This window comes from Callionymus lyra, chromosome 18 (genome assembly GCF_982586985.1).
Source record: "Callionymus lyra chromosome 18, fCalLyr1.hap1.1, whole genome shotgun sequence".
NCBI classification, from domain to species: domain Eukaryota; kingdom Metazoa; phylum Chordata; class Actinopteri; order Syngnathiformes; family Callionymidae; genus Callionymus; species Callionymus lyra.
In genome coordinates this window covers 20,918,626-20,939,083 of record NC_141835.1, presented here as the reverse complement: position 1 = coordinate 20,939,083, position 20,458 = coordinate 20,918,626, and the positions used below count along the sequence as shown (strand labels likewise).

General features: G+C 35.9%; 1 protein-coding gene across 1 annotated transcript in view; it reads right to left on the bottom strand.

Moving 5' to 3' along the window:
- Positions 1-20,458, bottom strand: part of nrd1a (nardilysin a (N-arginine dibasic convertase)) — a 48,497-nt gene that overhangs the window by 11,579 nt on the left and 16,460 nt on the right. Inside the window, exons 8-17 of the mRNA XM_087780155.1 lie at positions 19,365-19,422; positions 17,009-17,082; positions 16,711-16,780; positions 15,671-15,748; positions 13,962-14,082; positions 7,731-7,789; positions 7,026-7,080; positions 6,801-6,905; positions 3,246-3,369; positions 2,519-2,605 (exon numbers count right to left, since the gene is read on the bottom strand). Coding sequence (XP_087636281.1) covers positions 2,519-2,605; positions 3,246-3,369; positions 6,801-6,905; positions 7,026-7,080; positions 7,731-7,789; positions 13,962-14,082; positions 15,671-15,748; positions 16,711-16,780; positions 17,009-17,082; positions 19,365-19,422 — 831 coding nt within the window. The remainder of the gene's footprint in view (positions 1-2,518; positions 2,606-3,245; positions 3,370-6,800; positions 6,906-7,025; positions 7,081-7,730; positions 7,790-13,961; positions 14,083-15,670; positions 15,749-16,710; positions 16,781-17,008; positions 17,083-19,364; positions 19,423-20,458) is intronic.

Below are 20,458 nucleotides of genomic sequence, written 5' to 3'. Positions count from 1 at the left end.
CAGAGAAACGACAAAAAGATTGTGACGCAAGCTCAGGTGAAAGATTTATGTGCACCTTAAAACAATACATCCAATACCATAGCTGCCCTTCTAAACACACAATAACACACTTGAAGGAAAGCCAAATTTGTTTTGAGGAAATCTAGGGGAAGAAAACCTGAGCCACATGGAGATAAAATCATAGAACATTAATAAACACATACAAGATGCATGTTATACTTGAGTGTTACCCCTTGTTAAATTACATAGGCATATTTTAGAGGCAGATTTCAAGGGTTCAGTTGATTTCATAGCCGTATAATAACACAAAATTTAATTAAAAATAAATTCCTTCTGATCTTTATTAGGTGCCAAACCGAATTAATTGGGCCTTAGTGGCACAGTTAAGACTTCGCTCACGTCACTGCTGCTTGTGTATTGGTCTTATGATGGAAAACACTTCCTTTGTTGATTCTCCGCTCTCACACATATTTCCTACCACTGGGAATACAATTGAAGTTTCCTTGACTGGCAATTTGTGAGGACAATGTTTTACACAACCTCATTCCCGGCCTTGCCACATTAACAACCAGCCCCCCTGTTCCCACAAGGCTAAACTAACATGCTTAATGACAGCCTTTAGTTTTTAACTTTGCTACCATTAATCCTCCACCTGAAACAACAGTGCGTGACATGAATACCAAGCAGTTGAAGATTGAATGCACATATCATTTTAAAAGAAAGCTAAACAGACACAGACCAGGTTGCAACAGTTGTAGCTCCTGAGCAGTCCTGAAAAATGTGCTTATTATTGGCGTATTCTGCCATCAAAACATGTGTTTGCATTAGGAGAGATGTATGAAACTAAAGTAGCCTATAGTTACCTCAACTTGAAAAGTCAAAAAGAAAAAGTGAAGTCAAGCTCCCTCTTAAAGGGCAACTAATGTGATATGAAATGTAATAAATTGCCAAGAAATTCTTAGTAAAATGCATATTCTCAGCTATAAACACACCATTATTGAATGTTTACATTTCAACTGTTATTCTGTGACCCAATGAAGGAAAATGTTTAGCCAAGCACTTTATGTTGATTGCTTGATTTGAATTACAACACACCAGAATGCATTTGGTTAGCTTAATTCAGGGCCCTTTCAGCAACCGAGTTCCCATATTTTTTCTGAATCATTGCTGATGCTGATGGAGTAGGAAAATGGCAGTTGAATTTGTTACACATATCAATCAGTTGTTTAAGACTTGGCTTGACTGTGTTTTACAGTACAGTACACTCTACAGGTTACTTTTTATCTTGCTTGAAAATTAAAAGCCCCAATCTGTATGACTATAAATAGTGGTTCTTACTGCCCCTTGTGTAAGAATGGTGTAGGTGCAATATCGTACATTTCCTATTTCTGCATTTAATTTATTTACAAAACAAGAAACTTACTCTTGTTGTTCAGTTACTGGTTTTATCTTATTGGTGACTTAAAATCGTCTCCCAGTATTTTATATAAAAACACTGTCTTTGACCCAGTGCTTTAAAACTTTTTGGTGGTCACATGGCAAGACCGTTGGGGCGGGTTCACAGTTCAAGTAGTTCTACTACAGTCTTCACTTTTCAAAATCAAACCAATCATTTTAAAAAGTAAAAAATATATATATATATATTTTTTTTAAATGTTTCATATTTTTAACTTTTGATCGCACATTCCTCCTGCAAGTGTCACTGAGACTTCATCTGTGAGCGTCATTGAGATCTGAACTGAGTGACACTGTGATTTATACTGTCACTGTGATGTCTACTGAAAGTGTATGATTTCAACTGTGACAACGCTGTGATCTCTGCAATGAGTAGAACTGTGACTTTTGTTGCGCTTCACAGCCGTTTTTTAAAATGCGACGAGAGATGTGACTTTCAAAGAAGTTGCAGTTTCAACTTTGCAAGTTTGCAAGTTTAATTGAGTGTCTGTCACTCAATAAACTGTCACAAGTTCAATCTGAAGTTAACAGTGAAAGATTTAATGCAGTATTAGGGCTACTTAGCCTCAAATATACCAATACAATTTTGTGTTAATATATTTTATGAAGTGCAATTCGGTTTCTTGTTTTTCGCCGTTGATGGCAATACAGTTTACAACAAAAAACATCATTAATACATGGAGATTGCTTCCAAAATCAGAATTTGTTTTAAATTCACAAAGACACTTAAATGGTTAAGAGAGAGTACAAAACAATAGAAATGCTCAGAAGAATCCCTCTTGTTTAAAGCTTGGTAGAAATGAACAAGTTTAAACTCCAGCGCTGAATATGACCCTTGATTAACAAAGAGATGTCACAAACTGAAGAAAAGACACGGCCCTAAAGTCTTTGTTGCTCCAGCCTGGGTCAATAAAATGGATTAATCCAGTTGCGAGACGGATGAATACACAGTAAAAAAGCTACTTTGCTGTTTGTTTTCAATTATCTTATTGGACACATCTCAGACGCTCCCTCTCACAACCTTTGCTATGTTTCTCCTGCACAAATGAGCCAATCCACTCACCGATGAATTTGTTCTCCACAGGGAGGTGGAGGTCAGGGTTCAGCTCCAGGTTTTTAGTCCAGCGCTCCATCCACTCCTTCTCGATGTCTGAGTGCAGGTGAAACATTCATCAGCACACTTAAGTTTCACCCTTCGGCACAACAGCTTTCATTTTCATTGAACAGAAAAAAAAAAAAAAAGTTCCTTAGTAAATTAGACAGTAAGAGGAGAATTTCTTATGATTACTGTTCAAGAATTGAGCTAATTGTCTCATTAATCTACGAAAAGAAGACGCTTTACACTCGCACATCTTTTATTTTGTTCGCCTTTCTCTAAGCAATCATCATTCTAAGACTGATGCTGAGGCCGAAAAACAAATGTGAATTCATCTGGGCAAAGTGCACCACAATTGTGGACTACTGAACTTATTTATACATCCCTGAGACTATTTTCTCAAACACTTTTATAATGAATCAATAATGAATTTATTCATACGAGGATCCATTAAAATATGCATTTTAGTACTTCTTATCTTGCTTCCTCAAAATACATTGGGAAAATCTTCTTTTTTTTTTTTAAACAGTTTTTCTCCATGATTCATATTCAGATTAAATCTATTTAAATGTAATAAACAAAGAAACAAATCTACCTTCTTTTTTATAATGCAATAATCATGCGTATGGCTCAACGGCCCATCACAAAAGGTCACAGTCGCAAAGATGATCTGAACACATGCGATAAAACTGACCTTCCACGCTGTACTGCGTTCCAAACCATTTCTCCTTTAGAGGACACTTGCCCTCATGTTCAGGTGACAATAGCATCAGGTTGGCTTGTTTAGGGGTGAGTAAAGACATAACTTGTTGGATCACCTTAGAACAAGAGAATGTTGCATTAAGTCCAACAGAATTCAAAGGAATCCACCGAGGAGACTAAAGTAACAAAAAAAAAACCTCACAGCTCAAAAAACTAAACATTGTCGGTCACACTCCGAGTAAGACCTTCAAGCCATCATCAAAGTAGGATGATTTTTTGACTCATGAATTGCTAAATAGGAAATTTGCACGAAATTGTTGAGTGTTAAATGCATAAACCCTTGATGATAAAAGTCTTAAGTGACAACATGATCTTATGTTGGTGACTGAGATACAATTTTAAGCAAACTAAATCCATACAGCTCTATAGGATTGAGCTTTTTTACAATTTTACCACCACATATCGGGTGTGGTTCGGTAGATCGTGAGTTCAATATAAACAAGTTCAAAGGGTTGAAAATGGATATTCAGTGTGTCATGGAAGCCACTTTCCTCCATAGATCTTGAGACCTAATACAAGCAATGCACAGCAGCAACAGACATCTTGTGTCAATAATGCAAGAATGAAGTACTCTTTCGTCCAAAAATACAATTTGGAGAGAATAAAGAAAAATCTGCTCTGTGTCTAACTTTTCCATTAATGCAATCTCTCACTTCAATCACTTTAGCTCATTGCTCATGTATTATTAATGCCCAACGCGACAAACAAAAAAACAAGAATTGTTTTTAGATCACTGGCAATAAATCTTTTTCTGATTCTTCACATGCCAAATAATTTTCTTTCTTAGGTTTTGGTGCATTTTATTATTTAATAAACATGTACTGCCCTCAGGAAATAGTGGGTTGATTGCCAAAATGGTATATTCAATACATCAAACTTAAAAACCTGAAATAGGTGCAAACCTTTAGTAGACAGAATTAGCCCCTTTAAGCGGTTAGCTCAGCACTTCTCCAGAAAAATGGATAAATTAACTTAATATTACTGCTTTAATTTCTGACTCGCATACAAACCAGCAACCCTGTGGCCTCGTACTCAATTTAGTAAAACCTGAGACACATCCAGTCCATCATGCAAATCCTAAACCTCAGAATAGCATGTTTAATTTTCCTATTTGCTGAGTTCTGTTTGTATTAGCACAAGTGCCGCCCGTCAATCAGCGGACTGGAAAGCAGCTTCTTTCATCAGAGATAACAAAAGTCACAGCTCCACTTTTTTGAAGAATAATGCACTTCAAAGACAAAATAAATAATAGGCATACACGGTCACATTTAGGAAAATATTTAAAAAGAGGGAAGAGTATTTATTTGCTTATCAGTGAGTTGTTCTTAATATACAGGCAATTATTAAACAGATTTAAACGCAAATCATGTGGAAAAATCCTTCTTTTGGAGAAAATGCAATGAATAATCCAGTCACGTTTAAACTATTTACAACTTTCAAACAGGCACAACATGCAGGAGTTGTCATCATCCTATTATTAATTACTAAACCTTTAATTGTTGGAGTTATTCATGGAACCCGGTTTACCTTAAACATCCCTTCGATTATATATTCCAGACGTAATGTAGCAACACACAATCTCCCACTAGTTTTCTACTTTACAGGCCTCATGCATCAAATTATCGAGGGGTGAAAGTTTGAGCTGCTTGGAGCCAGGCTCTCTTGAAGTTGATGTGCAGTTGTCGTGGGTCGATTTCCTGAGTGCCACTGTCTATTTAATCTCTGAGACGGCGGGAAAGAAATAATGTGTCTCGATGTGTAATGGTGACACATTGTGGAGTGCGTTCCACTCCAAACAAAGTTGAACACATTTCAAGCTCTTTTCATTTTGTCTAATAACGGAACAGTGTGTGGTAAATAATGACTGCTTGATTCATATAGCCGAGTGAATCGGCAAAGGGAAAAATAATAAGCATGAAATTCAGAGCTAAAGAGAAACACATGCAAGATGAACACGGACTCGCAACAGGAGGGGTTCTCTGTCCAGTGATTGATGAAGATGCACATCAAATCACTCTTTCAAAACTATTCTTGTCAGAACATTTTTGTACATTGGGCTCAACCTAGGTTAACGCAAATGACAAAATTCACTACTTTATTGACCATCCACGGTAGAGGAACCGATGTTTGAGGAGGTTCATCTGAAAGGACCAGCTCCCTCACATCCCCATGTCGACTAAGGGGTGGTAAAGTTTCTGAGTAATCAGTTTATTTTTGGAGTTACAGGCAGAAATGCATATTCATACGATGGTGATGATTTGTTCAAAAAGACGCAGCAATAAAAACAAAAACCTTTATACTGCTACGACGAGAAGTAGGGAGGTATTTGGATGTGACTTTTTGGACTAAGGCCGTCATATGTACATGCATTCCTGCCTGTGACTCCAAAAAGAAAAAAATAACTCCAAAAATAATCCCACCCTTTAATCAACATGAGGGTGAGTAGAAAATGAGTGACGTTTGAATTTTATGTGAACTATCGCTTTAATATTAAGGAATAATGCTGGATTAAACTAATGAAATGTTGAGAAGAAGTAAAGACTGTCCTTGTGGAGGGATGTGTTGTTGCAAGAATACCAGTTATGTAGTACTTGTTTATGAATTAAAAGCGATAACGTTTGAAAATACTGTTTTATTTTGGAAATTCGCCGGACTTGCTTTGGTTTAATGGATTCTGTTAAAATTGTTTCATTTTAGTTCAAATTTTCAGATCTGATAATGTTTCCCATTTTCGTGCGAGTCCTTGCATTTGAATTATTTTTTCCAGGCGGCAAAAATTACACCGCGGTGTGAAGCGAGAGCTTTTTGAACGGGTAGAGGATGGGAGAAAAAATGCACATCACAATGAGTCCAAACCAACCAAATATTGGTTGCATTACGATTCATACTCAATCCAACACAAAGTCATAGAGCTTTTGAGTACGGACTGACTCAACCCATATACTGGGAAAAACATCTTTCAGATTGCTCAGGTTCTCAATAAACCCAAAAACTATCATTTGTTTCACATTTACAAATCAACATAGGAACAAACATAGAAGGTCTGAAAGTGTTGCCACATCACAATGTGATTCATAATGAAATAAACTTTGTAGATTTGTTGTTAACGGTCTTTACTGTGCTTTGAAAAATGTGGATACATATATTACATATTCGTTTGTTTTCTTTTAACCTTTAATCTATATTTTCTCCCTTAATGTGTTTTTTTTGCATTTGTTTCTATTTTAATTGGGTATATTTCCAACTCTTGGGAGTTTTTGACATCACCTGCAGATTCTGTTTGTCTCAAAATGTGCATATATTTAATCGTCTTGCTTTGTTATGTAAAGAAACTTCTATCGCGAGCAACTTCACAGCAGCTTGCCTGATGAACCACACATTTCCCAAATTACATTTCCACTGACCCCTTGTCATTTTAAGTATATCACTGGTGCTCAGTGTATGAAAGTAAACCATCAGCCCGAAATACTTCTGAGGATCGACTTACTGTTGGGTTGTATTCAAACATCAGCTGATCTCCGGTCAAGAAATCTCCTTTAGGGAATATCTGCATGTTCTCACAAATGTCCTCCACATTCTCAATGGGGTCATTCTGAGAAAAAAGAACAAGGGATGTTAATGACCTTGAACCACCAGCTATAAAAAAAATTCCATATTAAACTCTATTCTGAAAAGAATTAAACGCAGCCATGCATGAATATAAGACTCTCACCTGATCCTGATAGTGAAACTCATTTGCTTCAATCTTCTGAATCTCTTCATATATTCTGAAGGAAAACAGAGTTTTTTGGACCTTTAATAAGCCCAGGCAGTCACAGGCAAAAGCACAACATCAATAACCTCAGCCAAAGAAACAGAACAAGTAACATTACATGTGACTAAAAAGACACGCTGGCATCTCAAGTTGCTCAATGGTGTCATCATCATTTCATTCTGTCTTCACTGAATAAAAAATAGGTATTGGACAATATGTTTTCGGGAAAGAGAAAAAAAAACATGAGGTTTTAGTCCAGAATACTTATTTTCTGTTTTCTGTATTTAAACATATGCCCTTTTCCAAAAAAAAATAAAAAATAAAGGACTGTAGCTGCCGTATTTCTTTGTGACTCGGTTAAATGATGTAAATCTACGATTCTAATAAACATGTTTGAAAATATTTTTCCACAAAGTCAAATGTCAATAAATATTTAACTTTAACAACAACAAAAACATTCCAGCAGACAAACATTATTTCTTAGAATAACAACTTTCTACAACATTTCTAAGTTTTAAATCTATCTATCTATCTATCTATCTATCTATCTATCTATAGCACTGTCCAAATGTGAAAAAGTTTTTTTATTTTATTTTTTTTAATCTGAACATTAGGAACAGAACATAAGTTTGATGCATTGGATCTTTCAGCTAGAATGTCTACCTTTTCTGTGGTCCAAGTGACCACATCATCTTCACATACTGGAACACCAGGTGAGTCACCTGCAAAGCAAACATCAATTTCACAACAATGTTACATAATCAAAAATAACTTCAACAGTTTAACTCCCCACCAGTTATTGAAACTCACCTATCAGTGTATAACTAAGTAGCATAACTACCTCATGACAACTTACGGTGCGGTACGGGTGAACTGTTATTTTGAACCTACTTTTTGGATGATTTATTGGTTTAAAATCATCATTTAATTTTAAGTTTGGGTGTTTTTTAATGGAAACTGTATATATTTGGACTTTGACAAGGTAACAACATATTTATTTGTTTTAATACAACGGATTAGTTTTGTTTTTTTAGGTGCATACAGCTGTCATCCGTCGTGTCATTATACAGAATAAAAAATACTAAATATAACGAGAAAATAAATAAATATCTTCTCCAACAAAACATTTCTTGATATGTATAAAAGCTTAGATAGCAGTTAACAGAGAAGATTCTAATTCATTTAAGGGTGATTTTAAAGTTCATACTAGAGTAATAGACCTGTCAGACGGACCACAAAATTAAACACCTGATGAGATATGACATAAGATATAGAATTAATCATTGTGTTATATAGTCTCAGACTTATAATTCCATGACAGTTATGTAGCGGGTGTCACGTAATGCTTAAAATCTTCGTTGCTTCATAAGTCTCTTTAAAGTATTGTCCGAGGTAATCCAGTGGAATACTCCATAACCAGATCTTCTGTTGCATTTATACTGGAGATTAAAGATTTAAACGATCCTAGACAGATCTTTTTCTTCAATGTACATTGTGTATTCTTTATTTTTAGAATATAACTCGACCTTTCTGAAATTATATTGTTGGAACAATCTCCTGCGACACAGAACAGAACATTTTTCCCCTTGTTGAGTTGTTTTTAAGCAGTATACAAGTTAAACATTTCTGCAGATGGGTGCGGAACAGATGTGCTTGGAGAATGTCTTCATGCGTTTGCACAACTTCTGCTGACCGCCCAGATCGAGCGGAAGCCCAAGAGGCGGGGTTTAGATCAAGTGAAAAACAGCGCTTCATGAACCATAACTAATGACTGAGGATTACTGCAATAAAATAAATTCACCAGTCTGGTGGAAATATTTCAGAAAATTAATTGGTTAAAAGCTGTATTCACCACTTCACCCACACTTTCAGGCTTCTACTTCTTCAAGTACCAAATTAAAGTTGAAAGTCCTATCCAAATTAACTTCTGTGTAAACATTAAAGTTCAACAGAAAAAGATAATGAGATAAATCATAGTCATAGGACAAGAAAAGTTCATTACATTGGTGAATGCCTTCTCTCGTCAAGCTCTTCATTGAACATCACCCAGTCTCTGTGTATAAACAGTGTGTCTTTCAAGCGTGACAGCAACATCTAATATAGACAAACCTGAGATCATTTCCATCCATCCTAAAGTAAAAGCAATATAAATAATACAGTATATAAAAAAAAGGAAGAGCTTACTTTGATCTGTAAAATTGGATGTAGTCCAGTAAAATTGTCCTTGATAAATCACAGACAGACTTATCCATACATCTGAGAAAATATTAAATACTTCAAATATGAAGGTTTTTTTTGTTGAATTTTTAATCAAGCAAGCCAGATGGAAAACACGAGTTAATTTAATAAATATGAGAGCACAGCAGGTCACAGTCCAAGTACACTAAATCAATTGCGGCACCAGAGAGTCTGGATTAAAGTTTTGTTTTGCATCAATCACTGAAAAGTCCAAAAGTGGGGGAATAAATAGAAACATTGCAATTTGACATATAAATGTACATAATGGATTTAGTCTAAATGATTACATATTAAGTTACATTTCCAGGTCTTATCAATTAAAGTAAAGTCAAACAGTGTACACATAATGCACTTAGCTCTAGATTTTATTTGGGAAGTGCTGTTCATTTTTTATTAAGGGTTGTAATTTAAATAAATTATTTCTTTAGAAGAAAACAAAATTTGGGGTGAAATGGTGCATTTATTTTTAAGCTATGTGCAAACATCTAATCTCTGGACAGAAATATTTTATTTATGTTACAATTAGAAATGGGTGGTTAATTAACTACTTTGAATTCTGTATGACTGGCTGAATGTGTTTTGCATGTTAGAACTGTTGCTTTTTCCCCCTCTTAATATCCAAAATATGGCATTTAAAGTATTATATTTCGATAATTGACGCATACATTCTCCTAAAGGGCCTGCAACCCATCCTTTAAGACTGTTTTAATTGTTAATTGTTAACTGTTAATTTTTAATTGATAATTTATTGTGTGTTAAGTGGAATCCATCTAGCAAAAATAAGTGGGGGAATAGAGATTTCCTTAATTCTCCTTGAAATCATTCAGTTTCTTCTGGCTAGTTTTTGTGAATTGTGATTTGAAACACCTCGACATTTTTATTCTGTCATCTTGTCATTCTCCGTCACTCTCTTAGTTAAAACAGCAGGTCTCCTGTGATGCTTGTTGAAAATAAAGTAAAGCATCATTTTGAGAGAAAAGCACTGAGGTTGTTTGTTCTGCACCAAGTGAGACGAACTGCCTACTTGAGAGGGAGGGAGAGAGAAAGAGAGAGAGAGTGAAAGAGTCACAGATAATCCAACAGCACACTGCAATTTAGGTGCATTTTGCTGGCTACCTGACAACTGCTGCACTCAGTTCATTTATTTATAGAACAGAACTTTCATTTATCCTAACCACGCTAAAATTAATGGTCGCAAATTGTTAACTGTCCCTTTAAGACACAATTATTTGGCACCAATGCTTTTGGCCTCATCCATACAAGTCAATGGAGAAGACGGAAGGATGTAGTTTTAGTTAGGGGGTCTAAGTTTATGAGGTTGTGTTAAATAAACATGTTAGGAGATTAAGCCTCATCCGACGTATCTACGTCAAAAGGCACACCTTAGTTTATGCAATATTATAGTTTTCAACACAACTAACTCTTAGTAGTATTAGTAGTAAATGGCACTAGGTACGTTTGCATCGTGCCATAGCAGCCACATTTATAAACATCTATACTAATCAATATGTGCGCTTCTACTGACTGCAAAACTGCCTCAGCTGTGGCAAGCCTTATGAATCTACAAGTCATTTATTAAATTTCATTTTTTTGCAAAAGCCAGTGCAAAAACCAATAGTTTCAGCACAGTGCTGCTCAAGCAGGAGATGACGTTGAGAACACTAACACAAGAAAAGTATTTAAAGTTCGTCTGAAACCTTGGCGAACGAAGGGTTACGAGACCATTGTCCATTGTGACATTAATGGCTCCACTGTAATCACTCCCCGCTTTGTTTATACAACGAGTCCCTTTGAAGTGGAGACTACCATGATTTATGACAAGCGGGGACACACATCAATTCTTGACCAAGCACAGGAGAGTGGGTGTGGTTATGGTAAACAAGATTTAATCTCCAGAAAAAACAAGCGTTTTCGGTGGGCAGGGCTTAAGATCATTTTCTAATGTCAATATTTCAATGAAAAGAGAGTTTTATACAAACAGACACTGATGATAGAATAGAGGTCCAAGACCTATGTAAGACACACTTAAATCAACACATTAGTTTCTCTTTAAGATAGATAAACTCCACAAAAAAAACAAATCAGCAGATCACTTCTGATCATGCAAAATCTTGTGGTACTCAGAAGAAAGCTCTGAAAGTCTACCTGATGGAATGAAACAGAGATGGATGCTGGGGGCTTAATGGAAAGCATGGACACTAGGGGTGTAAGAAAATAACCATGTAAGGATACATCGCAATATTTTTTCCCCAGATACTGTATCGATATTCAATATTATTGTATCTTTTCATTTTCAAATTTCTTGAAATCATAGTTATTATATGGTTTATATTTCAATAGATTTGTATAAAAGACAATGATTCAATTTTGTTAATTACAGTCAACACTGAAATATTTAGTGTATTCATTCAATTATACTGGTACCACTGCAGGTTAAAGAACTTTAAACAATTTGAAGAATGTGCTGCTTCAATATTCTATCCCTTACTGAAATCCCCACCAACGAAAAAGTCAATGGCAAATGTGAAGAGTGGTTAATGGCGGAGATACTTGTTTACGCAGCCAAGTTGTAATTGTACTATTTGGGGCCCATATATACGCTGGTACAGAACAGTACATGCTTTAGTGTTTAAAAAAAGTTAGACAGGACTTACGCATTTACTGTAGGAAGAAACAATCAAGCACAAAAGTTTTTATAAATTCTAACCAAGTTTGTTCTTCAGTATTCATTTTCCATTTTCAAGTGGGTACTTATCTGCACTAAAGCTTATACAAGGTTTTAAGACCAAGATACAGACTAGGTTTCCTTTTGTTTCCCTTTTTAGATATTCCAATGGTGAAGTTAATATTTTAAAAGTTCAATGACTCACCCAAGAACATAAAAGACAGTTTTTATTTCTTTCTTTCTTTATTGCTCCACTATTTCATTTCATCACTTAGGCCTACTGGAAAACAGTTTCTGTAAAAACTGGAGACAATGTGAGTGAAACAAAAGAGTCGTGTCAGGGAGATGATTGCCGAAGCAGCAACTCTCTGTAATACATCCACCTCACTTCATTTTGATCTTGAAAAGCTGATTTTCTTTCCATTCAAATTGGGTTGCGTCAACTTGGTCCTCAAGAGCCGCAGTGGGTTCAGGTTTTTTTTCCAACCGATTGAGCATGCACAGTTTAACCAATGAGGTTTCAGCTAAAACAGGCAACACCAGACCATAGACATCTATATACATAAATGCCGCATCGACTGCTGCCGCCCACTGGAGCGGTGTGCATGCAGGGCGGCCATCTTGGTACAGTGCCACTCGCTCCTACAGTGCATTACGTCTATAGAGGAATGCTGTGTTTACGCTATAAAAGTGATCATAAATCGCTCATTTGTCAAGCTTTTTTCCACGGGGTTTGTTTCTTAAACCTCAAACCAGATAGACAGACATTATTAGAAGGAATATTTAACTGTGTAAAAAAAAAAAACATTTTAAATATGATGAATTTTTAAGATGAAACAAACCGTTTGAAAATCCAGAATTTAGCGAATAATTGTATTTTAAGATTGCGAAGTACCTCTTTCCCTGCAGTTGGTGATGCGCCGCTACCTCTGATGGCACTGTACCAAGATAGCGGCACTTTATACACATCTGTCTACAGTCGATGCGGCGTCTATGTATACATGTCTATGCACCAGACTGACAGTCAACTGATTACTCTTCTAAGACACCTGATTGGTCAAAAGGTGTCCGTTTGATTGGTTGGAACAAAAACCTGCATCCATTGCGGTCATTGACCACTGAGTTTGCCCACCCCTGTATTAGACCAGAGAACACAAATACTTCGGAAAAGAAAGTGAAAATATCTGATTGACGTAATGGATAGATGATTTTTTTTATATTGATTCGTGGCAGAATGAGTGACAACAGCATTTAGGCAACTAATGATGAAAAATGAATATTGCTAAAGGAGCTATTCAAAAAGATTTGCGCCAAGAATCAAAATGTTCGGTGCAGCTCCCCATAAGCATAAATGGACACCAACACAACTTTTTGAACTCGTTTCCGAATCAAGTTAACATCATGTGACCTTGGAAAGGAAAGTCTGTTCTCTGTTGCTCTTGTGTGCTAAATGTCAGGATCAACCTTTGATTTTGATATAATTCACAACTTTTTGAACTCGTTTCCGAATCAAGTTAACATCATGTGACCTTGGAAAGGAAAGTCTGTCCTCTGTTGCTCTTGTGTGCTAAATGTCAGGATCAACCTTTGATTTTGATATAATTCAGAGAGCAACAGATGTTGTTGTGGTTATTTTGGAGATAAAAAGTGTACGTAGTCATCAGGAGGGCTCTTTGGATACACATTTGAATGTTCAACCCAAAGCTTCCGTTTCTATTTTTAGCTTTTCAAACTGTGTTTTTTCGTCAACTGACCAGAGGGAGGGATAAATCTGTGATTTGTAAGATGAGCTTCCCAGTCGTCACCTGATCCAAGCACCTGAGAGATGGCAGAAACCCAGCTGAACTGATTTAAATAGCTAAACCCTACATGAACAGATTTCAATTGATTTGTAGTGTGGGGAAAAACAACAACACAAAAGACTAATTTTGGATGATTTGTAACAGGTGGAGCGCACAGTTCACTGTATGCAGATAAAAGAGACTAGATACCTCATAGAAGTGTCGGAAACCGTCATCAGTCAGGGTGATGGAAATGGAGAAGATGGAGTAGGTGCTGTTTTGGTCGAAGTTGGTTTCACTGTTGCCGCCAAACAAAGCCAGAGCCCAGCATCTACATTCAAGAAGAACGTCATCAATTAGTGGCACAGTTCAAAAGTAGATGCAGAAGTAAGAAAAGAATGAGTCATTCTCAGCAGGGGAGTGGGAGCATGCCAGGTTTAAAAAAAAAATGAAAAAAATGAAAGGGGCAATAAATAGAAAACGTGTCACTTCATGTTCCTTGATTGCAGCCATTTAACAAATGCTTTTGTTTCCCTCTCGGGACAGTCTAGGCAGCTTTGAAATCCCACAATGATATGTGACACTTCTGTTTGCCTGCCCTTCCTAGCAGGCAAGTGCTATTTATTGTTATGTTTGTTTTCTTTTTTCAAACAGAATAAACAACGCCCTGGAACAATCTGACACATGCGTGAGGTGGATAATCCGTCAAATGTTGCAGATATTTTTCAAGGTTTCCTACATTTGTCTGCTGCTTCTGCCAGTTGAGTTTTTCTTATTCAAAGTATTAAGATTTACAACATTTATATTAAAAACGTTTCTATTTATTTTGTTTATATATATGCTACTCATCAAAACTAAACAAAGCCTCTATAGAGTGATACATTAAAATAAACCTTCAGGGGCATTTAGAGAGCTCAGTTCCACCTATAACTTCATTTTCAACCATTATTACTCTCCTAAATTCATTCATGCTAGACTGTGGGTCTCCAATGAGATCAAAATACAGATGTATTTTGTGACATACAATCCTGAGTTTAAAAAAACCTCCAGTGACATCCAGTTTAAAGCGCACTTGCAGACTTGTAGGTAGGATGTGAAGCATGACAGAACTTTAAATCTACTGTTTTGTCTTAGAAAAAAGATTTCCTCACATTTCTGTAAATAAAACAGTGAAATCAATTGCAAACTATTACATCTGTAGCGCCGTACAGTCAGTACAAACAAATTATTAAATGAACACTTAAAGGTCAGAATTAATATTGCCAAGCATTTGTGCGATGCATTTATAAATATTAGGTGCTGCAGTTTTAGTTTTTATTAATATAATAACAAGACAGTTATATAGCCATGTCCTTGCAAAAATAATTAAGGCTAATTATAGACAAATGAACACCAGAGACAGTATTTTCAAACCTAAGTTTGTGAAGAAGAACTAAATTCATTTGACACATGATCTAGATTAAAACTTTTGGTCCCAAACTCAATAGTTTTTTGTTTTTTTTTAAATAACAAAGAAAAAAAAAGGTAGAACACATACTTCTAAAAACAGCGCATTTATGTCTTGTATATGACACAAGTATCTAAAAATATGTTTCTCTTAATTGGTTAAGAATCAGTTTTATCAATAAAGAAAAAAAGAGTAGGGCAAACAGACTACTCTGACCAAGGCGCCTCTGAGATAAGCGATTTATCTGCGTGCAGCTGGAATGTTTGAGGAAAACAACATCCTGCATTAAAAACCTATGATTCTCGCAGTGAAGTGGGCAGAGAGTAGTCTGAAGATCGGGCTCAAACACTTGCCGCTCCCACTGAGCCGCCAAAAGCTCACATATCCAGTGCAAATTGAATACTTTCTAATTGGCCTTTGAAGTGTCCTCAAATCAGAAAAACAAACACACAAACCCAATATATTCACTCACTTCTTTCTGAGCTGCGAGAGGATGCTTCCTGCTCCTTCGTGGCCAATCAGGCAAGAGAGGTAGTGGAGTGGCTTCACTCTAGAAGGATGAGGCCACAAAAGATAACATGAAAAGACATGAATATAAACCAAATGAAGCAGAGCCATTCCATCCCTGCATTCACTTTATCAATATTTGCATTAGAAAAGACCTCTGAGACGTAATAAGGTAAAGATAGATTATTATATGAACATTTAAAATGCCCACAATACATCAGATTTTTGCCTGACCTATTGGTATAAAATGTACTTTCAGCTTCAAATAAATAGATTGAATCTACTTCATTTGACTGAACATTATTGTAAGCAGCTCTTTGAAAGTAAAAACCTTGAGAGTTGAATGTCTCTTGTTGAGCTAATGTGAACCAATATGGAAGTATATCAGTGCCATCAGAATTTTGAACATTTTAAAGGATGTAATTGAATTTGTATTCTAAATAATTTTATCATTTGTATATTGAAAGGTTGAATTTATTTTTATTGATTAATTTATTAATTGGTGTGATGTTGAAGAATACCTGGTGAGACACAGTCTCTTTAAAAAGCTTATACTGTGGGAAAAGGGAATTTCTAAGTTCTTACTAAGTTGTATTTATAAAGTCCCACTTTTTAACAGAACTCGGAGCTCATTTTAAAACATTAATCTGCTTGAATAAAGTGGTTTTTGAACTTCTGACTCCAAAAGTCCAACATGTTGACAATAACTCGATGGTTGAAAAAAATATAACCTTTCAAAAATACGATATTTTAAATTCAAGTAAATAAGTGAGTTTTATAACCATTCAATATTCTGTTGCCACCAATATACTTCCATAGATTAAGTGGCTTACAATTGCCAAATGGTGCTGCAATGATGCGACCCACCCTAATTGATAAAATTGAACATGATTTTTTTTTATTTTCATCCTTTTGAACCACAAAAGTCACAGTTATATGTGCTGTGAAGTTATTGTCGGATGGGTCAGGAAGTAGTAAAATCTCTTTTGTAAACAGTTTTCTCACCTGTAGTAATTCTCCAGCGGAGGCAGAGCCCAAGTGATATTCAGAGCGTGAACTTTCCCGACTGGAACGACTGCAAAAACACACAAAACATTAAAACTGTTTTTTTAAACAAAATAATGCATTGGAGTAGAAAGTTCACATTTTCTGCTCCGGTGTCCTATAAACCATCTCAAAACCCAACCAATTATTTAGCAACCCCATAGATGGGCCCTGCCTGCCCTGCTGGGAGCCATCATTCTACAGAGCCGGAGCACATCAAGCGTGTTTAGCATTCTGAAGTCTGCTGAAAGATAGATACCTCTGTAGAGCTTGTTGAAGGCCGGTGTGTCAAAGGGTTCCAACATGTGGGAGAAATTTGGTTTCACCATGCCGCTGTAAACACGGACAGCAGAGATGAGAAGCACTATTATGTTCATACAAAGCATTAAAATTTAAGCAAATTTATACCGTCTCAAAGAAGCATGTATTTTAAGCACCACATGCAGGGTAGATCTGTTTTATTAATTTGAGATTCCAAAGTAGAATATTTAACAACCCCTCCATCTAAAAGCAACATGAAATCACCAGCCAAGTGAAAAGTTAACTCAGTTCACAGATGAAGAGGGAGATCAAGTCAGATTACTGATTCCAACCCATTATTGAGAAATGGCCTTGACACGAGAAAGGGTCAATAGCTGCAAACTTGGGAGAGATACTTGCAAGGATGAAATGTGGATTAAAAATGGATAGACTGCACACATGCTGCAAATTCCTACTATGGGGACTTAAAATCATTGTATGTGATCAATCAATTATCTTGACTGGGCTTAAGATAATGTTTTTTTTAACTACTCTTAGGATTTTATATCTTCCCAGGTACGTGGCAAAATAAAAATTGCAATTTTCAAATACCCAGATAAAAGACAAGCTCGATGAAATTACCATTGTGGTAGAAAAACTTTACATCAACTGACAAAACCTCAACTTGATATTTAAGTGTTTGAAGTAATTGTTTCTTTCAAGTGAGAGTTTTCACCGTGTCCCAGATTGACTGCAAACCTTTTAATACTTTTTTTCCTTTATATACTGTATGTATATGTATGTATCAGTTACGTATATATTTTAAAGCTTACAACAATTATATAAAAAATATTATTAATTACTATTATTATTATGAAATGTGTTGTGACCTTGTAGTTAGAGCAAATTAATGTAAACAATTTTTACGAATTAAATGAAGGATTTTTACAAGTATAAAATGATATTACTGGACATAGAGGTTAAATAATTTATAAGATGCCAAAGCTCTTCTTTCCACATGCATAACTCAGCCTTGGTCTGCCAGTATTCTGCCTTCACTCCACATCACTCCTTCCTTGACATCAGATCAAACTGCCAGCTTATTCAAATCAGGCTTGAAAACATTGTTTCCTCGAGCTTTCTCAGAAATCAATCTTCACTCCTGATTTTGTATTTCTTAAAGTCAAGTTTTTTTTTATGTTTAATGTGTTGATTTAAGTGAGTCTTAAATTAATCTTGAACCTCTATTCTACCCATCAGTGTGTGTCTGTTTGTACAAAACTCTCTTTTCATTGAAATATTTACATTAGAAAATGTCCTTAAGCCCTGCCTACAGAAAACACTACTTTCGACCCCCCACTTTTTTACGCCTGTCACTGCAGGTCAACATCATGGAAGTTTCCACCTCCAAGTTGAAGTGTTCCTCACCAAGATGCAGTAAGTCCCCCATCATGACCATGTTTTGAAGTTATTACTTTGAAAACATTCCCTTCTCGTCTAAGATCTTGGCGAACGAGAGCGGAACCCTTTAGGATGTAATAATGTGCTTCACTCCTCCAGCCTGTAATCACGCCCCGCTTTCTTTATACAAGAAGTTCTTTTGGTGAAAAAGATTTAATCTCCAAAAAAGCAATGTTTTCAGTGAGCTAGGCTAGCGTGTTTTCTAATGTAAATAGTTTTGTACAGACACATACTGATGAGTACAAACGAGGACCAAGATCGATTTCGGAGGCACTTAAATAAATGTTAGATGCCTTTTAAACACCGACATCTTTTAAGGTCACCATATCAACATGAACGTTGATTTACTTTGATTTTTGAGAAAACCATACATTTCTTGATGGTCTGAATTTGGCTCTCAGACCATGAGTTTGACACATATGGTTCCGAGTAACCAATTAAATGAAACCTCCGATCACTTTCAAGCAAATGTTGCTCATCAAATGAAAACACTGCTTCACCAGCCATCATCAAGACTGTTAATAAGGTAGTTATAATATTTTGCATCTGTTGTTTAAATATGGATATCATGAAATGCTTAAAGCGCACATTATGTTGACATTTTAGAAATATTGCTTTTAATTTGGGGAAAAACCCAAACGATACACATTTAATCTAAATTTAGCTACCTCAATCACAACGGCATTAAAACCTCGACTCAACAGAATCAAAATGATTCCACAAATGATCCCCTTTTGCTGCAAGGGTGAGGAAAACACTCATGAAGGGTTAAATGAGGTAAGAGGGTGCAGGAAAAGAACAGGCATGGAGGCTTGACATTTACATTCCAGCTAAATCTCCCTGGATGCTTAGCCTCAGTCTATATCAAACCTGCAGCTCATCACAGTGAACCAGAGCCTCTCTCCTGTACTCACTTGTTTGGCACCTTGCTGAAGATCTCCCTCACCCACTCCTCCAACGTGTCTAGCTTATCTGTAAGATAGAATGACTCAAATTACATCTTTATCCTGTCTTTATATTCCAATGGTCATCCGTCTGAAGGTTTGTTTTTACATATGCTGCCTCGTGAATCTTCCATTAAACTAATCCTATTTCATCGTATCTACTTTTGCTAAAAATACATTAATTCAGAACAGACTAACAGTTTTCTTTTTATATGTTAATTGTACGATACTTTTATTGCACATTTTCCATTCTGCTTATAGGACTATAATTAAAAAACTGATTATATAGTCCACAAAAACTCTACATGACATCATTAATAACCAGCAGTGGCATTATGAAATAAATAAATGTCACAAAATGACACAGCATTAGCAAATCAAATGGATGCTTAGAGGGAGTAAATGCAGAGCAGCAATAACACTCACAATGCCAACACAGAATGCAAACTTTCAAACACTATTTTATTTCATTAATTTATTCATCTTCCAATTGCCTTTCTTATTTTGCGGGGAATAAAGCCGCTTCGAGCAAGATCGGGTGAGAGGTGGGGGACACCCTTGATGAGTTCCAAGTTCATTCCAGGGCATCTACTAACACATGCACACTTGCATATTAGAAATGATTCAATTAATCATTTTATCCTCCTTTTCAGGGCAGCATACTAGCATTAAACTGATATCATCCTGATGAACTGAACCAGAAAACACTCGTATTAAGATAAATATGAGAAAGATGCGGTTTCTACCATCAGAAATATTTTATGCTGAACATAAAAAGACCCTAAGATAGGTTGTTTTTAGCTTCTTAAATAGTCAGTGTCATGTCACTGGGACATATTCTCCCAGCACAAATGTCAACACCAGTCATCATTTGACTTCCCCGCTGTCGTTAATTGGCTTCGTGATATTTTCAGTGAAACTCTGCGGGGAAAAAAAAAAGCGTGTCGGATATTATGAAACCGTTTGTTCTGAGAAAAATAGCAAGTTCAGGCATTTTGCAAAAGATTATTTACAGTCAGCTGAACTTGTGAGAAGTGGATCTTAACCGTAGCTGCCAATTAACA